The sequence below is a fragment of the Saccostrea echinata genome, unplaced genomic scaffold (assembly GCF_033153115.1).
Source record: "Saccostrea echinata isolate AGI-Se365-2 ecotype Australia unplaced genomic scaffold, CSIRO_AGI_Sech_v1 ptg000041l, whole genome shotgun sequence".
Classification (NCBI taxonomy): domain Eukaryota; kingdom Metazoa; phylum Mollusca; class Bivalvia; order Ostreida; family Ostreidae; genus Saccostrea; species Saccostrea echinata.
In genome coordinates this window covers 1,683,285-1,692,212 of record NW_026889790.1, presented here as the reverse complement: position 1 = coordinate 1,692,212, position 8,928 = coordinate 1,683,285, and the positions used below count along the sequence as shown (strand labels likewise).

The 8,928-nt window shown below is 32.1% G+C and overlaps 1 protein-coding gene across 1 annotated transcript in view; it reads left to right on the top strand.

Annotated features, from left to right (window-relative positions):
* Positions 1–1,590: 1,590 nt before the first annotated feature.
* The window catches only part of LOC133200718 (trichohyalin-like), a 28,253-nt gene continuing 20,915 nt past the window's right edge, over positions 1,591–8,928 (top strand). Inside the window, exons 1-6 of the mRNA XM_061336496.1 lie at positions 1,591–1,821; positions 2,886–3,130; positions 4,381–4,482; positions 6,659–6,781; positions 7,320–7,469; positions 8,390–8,530. Coding sequence (XP_061192480.1) covers positions 2,894–3,130; positions 4,381–4,482; positions 6,659–6,781; positions 7,320–7,469; positions 8,390–8,530 — 753 coding nt within the window. The 5' untranslated portion in view covers positions 1,591–1,821; positions 2,886–2,893. The remainder of the gene's footprint in view (positions 1,822–2,885; positions 3,131–4,380; positions 4,483–6,658; positions 6,782–7,319; positions 7,470–8,389; positions 8,531–8,928) is intronic.

Below are 8,928 nucleotides of genomic sequence, written 5' to 3'. Positions count from 1 at the left end.
CATGCGCCTCAATGTACGGTGAAGGTTAATGCGTGTGGATAATATTCGATCTGTAGTTACACGCAGCAACTTCATCGCAAATGTCAAGTAGCTACGGTAGAGGGTTGTCCGATTAAAACGTGGACAAAGCGTTTTTTATTGAAAAATAAGCTTAAGCTAAGCTTAAAATTTCAGCAAAGGTTTATCGTATTTGAGTACATCTTTTGTCTTATAACAAAATAAAGATTGTATTACATTTGAATGAACAGAACAGAACAGAGCATTTTATTTCTAATTTAGAGCCCATAACAGACAAGTATGAAATTATTACAATTATAAGGAAAAGATATGCCAAAGAATAGTAAAGAGTTAGTAAATTACATGGCTCAGTTCAACAATAATCTTGTACTATTTCAGTTAAAAGGAATACAATGTATGAAAGTGTACAAAAGGCCCATGAATTTATCTTATATCTATTTGAAATTTGCTGTGTGTTCCAAAAGTTTGCTAACTGAGCTTAAATCTATTTGAAATTTGCTGTGTGTATTGACAAAAAAATGTACTAAAGAGTAATGAAAATTTTAGAGCGCAGTTTAAAGAGAGAGAGAGAGAGAGATGTATCTAAGGAAGTCCATAAGGAAAGGGGGTTATCATTTCAAATGATTGAATTTTATGACTTTTCTAGCTGTGTTCTTGCACAAAGGATTGAATTGAAAAACCAATCGCATCTTTCCGAGAAGTATTTGAAGTCTGTAGTCCAACTAGTCAAGGGTCATATCACAAACATGATTTAAATACCAACATTCATCAAGATCTGTGTAGCGTAGTGGTTAGAGTTTAGTCTCAAAGGAAAGTGAGACTTAGGATTTTTATTGCTCGCTATAGGGTTCGAACCAATCTGTATACGGCGCCGATCTAAGAAGGCTGATCTTAATTAGATTGGGGTTCGCACCCCACGAATACCACATTATTTTTTAAATAATAGAATAATTTTTGCCGAGGTTTTTTTTCCTAGGAAAAGTTTTTTTTCATAATTTCATTAATTTCAATAATGAGAACTTTACTCTAAATACTAAATTCATAAAGTGATTATGATTTTTATATATCTGAAGCTATAGGCATTCTGCACCTTGTTCACCCACCTCCTTTTATAATGGTAAAAAAAAAAAAAAACAAAAACAAAACACTTAAACAGGTTACTGAATAATTCAATATTTTTTGCAAGCAATAAAACCGAATGAATTCAAATTTGTCCCATTTTTCCGCATCCAACATCCACAGCCGTCTTTTTTTTTTTACCCGACTGTACGTGGTAGCCCCCGCCCCTCTCTCTCTCTCTCTCTCTCTCTCTCTCTCTCTCTCTCTCTCTCGTTATATACATAAGCAAATTTTATCCGTAAGAACTGCAGTAGAAAATAAGCAGCACTTCAGCATATAAGTGATAAGGAAGTGGAATTTAAATTAACACACAAATATGAAAACATTCCTTGGTCGTCTTCCATCACCCATGGCAAAGCAAACATTTTGCCGGATTCTTATATGCTACACGCATATCATTCTGTTACTATTTTCATTCATTGCAGTATTCTGTTTACTTCCGATTAGATTCTGCGTTACATTTTATTTGATTTACAACTGAAATACATGTGATAGTTTGCAAACTTAGATGAACAACACTTAGTTTTTATTATCTAAGAGCTGAATTTATACATCTCTTGATTAATATACCTGTATTAGATCGTTATTCATGTGAGAGACACTTGTTGCTAACCACGCTATTGTGTATCGCACCTTGTCAACAATCTCCATTTACGTAGAGAGCAGCACACACGTGCCTTAAGGGTCAGTATTAATCTTTTAATTAGCCTGTCAGTAGATAAAAACTTATATTAAAATTCTTATTTAGATATTCCTTTCTTATTGAAGAGAATATCGACGCTGTTTGAATCCAGAAATATATATCGATTATAATATAAAACAATGTTAGAAATATAAATAGCGAAATAAATAACTGTTCTGGTTAAAAACTTTAAGAATCATTAAAAAAAGCATATTATTTATTCATTTTCATTAACATAAAACATCATATGAAGAATATTTTTAGAAATTTGTTGGAAGAACAACAGATTAGCTTTTATTTGAATATTTTTCACCACTGTAAATGTCTTCATAATCATTAAATCAGAATTTTTTTAGGAGCTTAATTTTTTATAGCAGGTAATTTAAATATGATAATTTGGGTTAAATTATTTACCACCTATACTTTGGATCATTAATACGCAGTAATTTGATGCTTTTGTAAAATGAGCACATATAATATTAAAATGATTTAAAATCCTTTGTCATCTTCCCATACCCTGGTCATAATGATTTGTGTCACACAAATGGGATCAAAACAGATTTGGCTAGGAGTAAACAAAGCATTAAGTGGTATTTAAACATTTATGATCATTGATACTTCAAGGCTTTATTGTCTGGGTATTGTTGTTTGTTGATGTGATCAGATCATGTAACCTGAAGTATCTAAAGTTTAACAAGTGAAAAATAGGTTTACAAAAACCCAAAACCAGTTTTGGGCATATCTTCAAATAATTATTAAAATTTTAGATTATAATTCTTTATGCTGCCTCAAATTTAAAATATTTACATTTGTATTATCAGCACTTTCAGTGTAAAAGGTTGATATCTACTTTATTCCTCTGTCTTAACTACATGCTTATATCTGAATAATGAGGTAGATTTTTTAAATTCTTGAACCTTATAATGTATTGAAAATGAGTGTATTAACATAAATGATATGGTTTGGTTTAGCTTACAAAATACTCTTAATTGTGAATAATTAAAAAAAAGAAAAGGTGTGATATGTATAGGAAATATTGATGACAATGTACTGAATTCATCCACAGGTGGCAAAATGAGTGCTGCGATGGTTGACAGAAATCCAGAGTACCCCTCAGCTGATTATGGTCGGTCCATGTACGACTCCAGACCACAGAATGATTATGGTCGTCCATCGTACGACTACAATCGTCCAACTTATGATTCGTACCAGCAGCCAGGGGACTATAACCGATCATCCTATGACCCTCCCCGGGCCCAGGAGAGGTATGACCAACCCTCACAGTACCAGAGGGCCCCTGACCCACCAGTGGTAAGAATGTTTCTGATTCATTTGGTGTATTTGTTTTTTGTATGATTAACAGTTGTTAGGTTTTTTTTTTCCCTTAATAACAATTTAAATACATTTCATGGTAATGATCATACATTCATAGAGTATATTATCTACTTCGTAATTGTAGCAAAATATAGTATATTGGGTGATATTCTAAACTGGAGAAAATATGAGATTTTTTAATTTTAAAGAATTACTTCATATTTGTGAAAGACTTACTGTATCCTACATTTTTAAACATACCATTAGTTAATTTCTGGAAACTTCTATTGTAATACCATATTTAAAGATTTGTAAATCCAATCATAAGAGGACTCTCTTTGGAGTTAATGGAATTTGTAATTAACAGACTTATGTAAATATGTTAAAGTTAATTCTGAAAATGATCACAGCTAGGTATACAGTGGAACATTTTGTTAATGATGCTAAATGCTGGCAGGAGAAGGCGTAAACTATTTTATGATATCAATTTTCTACAGAGGGAAAGTTGACTAATTTTCATAAATGTCAACTTGATCATTAATGGCATAATAATAAATTCACTGCTCTAAGGAAGAAATCTTAAGATGCCTGGAATCGATCCTTCACTGCACACCTTATTATGTATATCTATTCACAGCTTAAGAATCTACAGCCATTATATATTTGCTCTCTTGACATATTATAAGAACTATTGATTTTCTGTGCAAACTGTGTGTTGATTGAATTTTAACATTTATATATAATTGAAAAGGAAAGTTTTAAATGTGGAACACAGAGATCTTATCAGAGAAAACCTGCTTAAAACACTACATAGAATTAACAAACAATAACTGTTTAGTGTATATAATGTCCATTTAAAATTTAGGAAGGCAAACACTTTGTTAACATCAATTCTTGGATCAGCTATTGTATGCAAGATAAGAATTTATAAAAGACCATCTTTAAACATTATCTTGGTTTACCCCCTCTCAACCCCAGATTTAAACTCTGGGGACATTGGTAGCAACAAAATTTATCCCTTTTTGTCAATCTTATTAAAATTTGATCATCATAGCTTTAGATATTTAACAGTTTTGGTAAAAAAGAGATTTTCTTTTACATTTTAATATTGTGAATTGCAAGGCAGTGTAGTTCATAAAATATCTTAAATACCATAAGTTACATCATACTCTTAAATGTTGTATGTTTAATATAAGAATATTATTTAAAAAACCTTTGCATATTTGATACAAGCTGATGATTTACAGATAACTTCTGGGATAGTCAGTTTAAGTGATGAAAAAGCCAAAGAGCGCAAACATCTGATACAGATGGAAATGCGTAAGGAATACGAGGACCACATACGGCGAGTATGTAGCTCCTGGCGCCCTCTATAGGCAGAGGACTGACTTCCTAATGCTTCTGTATCTAGTGCATGATCAGTTGAGATTTAGTCAGAGCATGATTAAATTATCTTTATCTCATTTTAGTGTTAGACTTATCATAATCACCTAGGACTGTGATTAAATGTAAATAGATTGTCACATAAATACATGTATAACAAATTTTGAAGTTTTTAGAGGAATAATTTAAGACTGATTTGTACTCAGCTTATAAATTTTTGATTTGTTAACATATTTTGATCACTTCACAATTTCATTACTTTAAGTCATTTATATCTATGGTTCAGTGTATGTTCATATATTTTTCACCTTTTATTATAAAACACATGTACATTTCACTCTTGTTGTTAATGCAATTAGAATGATTTTTTTCCCTAGTCAATTTTTGATAGTTTTTGATTAAGTAGGTTTCAAATCAAAATGTGGGCATGCAAAAGTAATGGTTGGACCCCATATCAGTGTCAGAACTAGGTGTGTCTTGAATACATTTTAAACTACAGGCATATTTACTAAATAGGTAGAAATATGGTTAGAGGAAGGGGGAGGGGGGCTATACATTTTGGGGCCAATAGACTCCAGGGGAAAGGTACTGATGTGCTCATTGTGATGCAATAGATCAGATATTTTTTAGTCAATTAATAGATGTCAGATTAATTGCATGAAGAAATGAATGACAGTCCTACAGAATTTTATGGCATTCAAACAAAGTTTAGGATTTAGACTACGGGTATTGATTAGATCATTATATGTTTATTTGATACAATTACTCAGTTATTTTTAACCTAAAGATTTACATAATTTGGCTAAATGGAAGGGTTGTGAAAATTTGTGAAATTATGTTTGAAGGACTTAAAATGTTAGAGACTCCAAACTTTAAATCAATTTTCAAACAAGATCATTAAGGCATGATGAGATCACATTTTGGAAAACTCAACAACAAAAAATTGCATGTTGAAGATGGTCCAGAACATAATTTTTATAATTTAGATCAGGCTCAGAGGCAGATCAAATTACTACAAGTTTATATATTTCTTTACAGACGTAATTTAGGATCTATAATGTGTTTTACTTACAAATATCATTGATCCAATTTAGTAAAAGTTTAGAAAGTTCTGTCGATGAAGGTTACCAAAATTCAAGGTCAAAATTTTGTATATTCTGATAGGCAAAATTTTATTTGACTCCAAAACTTGAGGGAGCTTCAACCTTTATCCTCCCTATATCAATAATACTATTGAGAGAGAGAGAGAGAGAGAGACTAGAGCCAAGGTCATAGCATCATAATGTTGTCATTTGAAATAAGCACACTGCATGCAGAGTACTTATATAACTTTGTCAGTTACATCTACTTAAAGAAAACTTGATATGAATAAAGTAGAATACATGCATGAATAAGAATTTTAAATTTAATTAGTATGCATGTAGAAGTATTTTGAACTATCAGCTTACGTATAATCAAAGTTAAAATAAATGCAGTCTGAGTTGTCTCCCTCAATAATTTGTCAGGTTTAGCACAGATTTTACAATCTCATTTGCTAGGAAGTGTATCTGTAGTTATGTAGATACATATGTTAGAAATCAAAAGGAACAAAGGACAGGTTAGCTAACACTGTTCTTTCTCTTAAAAACAGTGGCCCTTAATTTTCACAAAAGATCTTACAAGTTAAGACTAAGACAAAATTTTCCTATTCACCAACCCTACATCTGTAGTGTGTCACAAAAAATCTTATATTTCTATTACATTAGATTACAATTGTGAATAATATTTAGGGAAAAAAATCTTTAAAATAAAGATATTAAGAGATATCAAATTTTTATCATAGTCATAAGATTTTTTATGAAAAGGGCCACAGATACATAAATACCAAGCAATTTGTATAAGGCTACTGTCAAGACATGAAGAGGTTAATTTTAGGGGTTTATCAGCATGGTCAAGTGTCTTGGTTGTAACTCTTAAGTAAATAAACTGTAGACATATGGTAGAGAACTGACTGGGAATCTCCAAAAATAGACAAGGGAGCAAGGCTAGGAGGAAGATTTTAGTCTACTTAAAATCCCGATTATTGGGAAAGACTGCCCCTTTCTGAAATTAAGGCGAATGGTTGTATGGTACTTTAGTCTGGAATATACTATCTGTTTTTAGCAAAAGCCTGTGTATTATACCACAGGAGCCCCAGAGCAGGGACTCCCCATAGGAAACTATGGCCAGACTCGCAAGGTTCTGAACGATGAACGCCACCGAGACTACAATAAATTTATAAAGGAGGTATACTGGTGCGCTAGTTATACATGTACAAAGTATTTGTAGTCCTGTAGACTCGCACCAATTGCACAATATACTTTTATCATTTTATTTATTTCAGTTATAAACTTTCTACTAAAGAGTCTTTTTCAGGTCTTCATTCAGGTGTTTGCTAACAATATTAAATTATTAGCTAAATATTGTATATTCTTTGATTGATTAACATATTTTTGTCTTTGTGCTAGTTAATACTTTATGCTAGACATTTCTTGTTTCTTTAACTGATAAAGTTCTCTACCTGAATGAAGGTAATTTGGTGGTTTATTTATTTTTTTCTGTTTATTTATTTATCATATTTTTATTTCAACAAATTGTCTGGTTATTTTTGTACATTTCTTTGTTTCTTTCAGATAAAACACTATAACTTCTTTTCTGCACTATTTTCAGTTTAAAATTTAATGAACCAGAGTTTATGTTCAGTTAAAATCTCTGAAAAAAAATAATTAGGATTTATAAAAGAAAGTATTTCATTAAGGGATATAAATTTTTGTTCACACACTAGAAAGAGGAACAAGCGAACAGACATCGAGATGAGGTGTTACAGCAGCGACAAGCCTCACCCCCTCGTCAGCCCCAGACTGAGATGTACGACCACAATCAGATGTCACAGACACTCCGGGAGGAGAGGAGGAAAGAGTACAATGATTACCTGGTGAGTGGTCGCGTACCTGTGTGGTGACATCAATAACCAGAGATTGTAGTGAAACTAAGATTTATCTTATTCAATTAGAAATTTCTGCATGACCTGTATTTAAAGTTTATAACAAAATAAGTTTATAAATGAAATAAAATAGAAAATAGAAAGATATACACTTATTAGGCACTCAATATTCCTTATTTAATTATTAGGCACTCAATATTCCTTATTTAATTATCTGCATGGGAACTGTAATAAATCAGTTATAATTTTAAGACAATTGACCCCATATCATCATCTCTCAGAATCTCTAAATCTTGGGAAATGCCCATTAAGAAAGATGAATGCAACAGTAGACATAAATTTTTATGCATATGAATATCAAATGATTATTTTATATATGTATTAAACTGTATAAATATCTTTTTAAGAGGTTGGCAAACAAAGGTTTCTGTTAACAATCAATATTTCTAAGTACATACATATGGGTTTATGTTAACAATATTTTCAAATAACTGTACATATACATTGATTTACCTGTAGCGTACATCAAACTGATACTGTCTATTTACATATGATAGAGGCACTCACTGTCAATTAGCACTTTTTCCTACTGTATTCAAATCTGCTATAGTGCTGTGCATGCATACCTTTCATACTCTGTAAAAAAGTGAGAGTGACTGACATTGTTCAATAATAATACATAATTTCTAAAGGAGAATCCTAGGCAAATGGATTTAAAACCAGCCAGGGATGATCGCCCTTTGGGTACTCCATCACAGGTAAAGTCATGTGACAATCATGTGACCAGGTGGAGGAGGAGCCTGAGTGTGGGTGGGGCTTTTGTATTAGTGCATCATCACATCATGCTTGTGGTTAAGGAGCTAATTAACATGAAGTTAGCTTTGTTTAACCTTAATTTGTCCTGATAACAGAAACAGAAGGAGATTCTGGAGCATGAAAACGCTCATCGACCAGTAACTCCCCCTGGTGGCCTCGCTATAGGGGGATATGATGTATATCGCAATCAACTCAAAGCAGATAGAGTGCGTGAATATAGGGAGTCTTTGCTTAAGGTAAAGCAGCAGTGCCATTCTTCTTCTATGAGAGATTGGTCATTTAAGTACTGGACTTCATAGCTTATCTTTCTGACTGATTTCAATTGCCTACATTTTTTTTCTACACAATCAGTTAATCTTTCATTGGTCTTCTTGAAATCATACTAGTAAGTTTTTTCCTCTTAAGTTTAATTCTTGAAGAATAAAATTGAAAGTGAATTAGACTTTATTTTTAAAATGAATAGCAACAAAATGAGCAATGGTTGCAAAGAGCAAAAGAATTTGAATTGGACACCTCCCCAAGCCATGAAGGGCACTTGGATTCTGAGCGCCCTCTAGTGGGCTCTCCGCGGAACGTAATCATAGATTATAAAAAACTTAAAGAAGAGCTAAAAGCAGAGCGTAAGAATGATTAT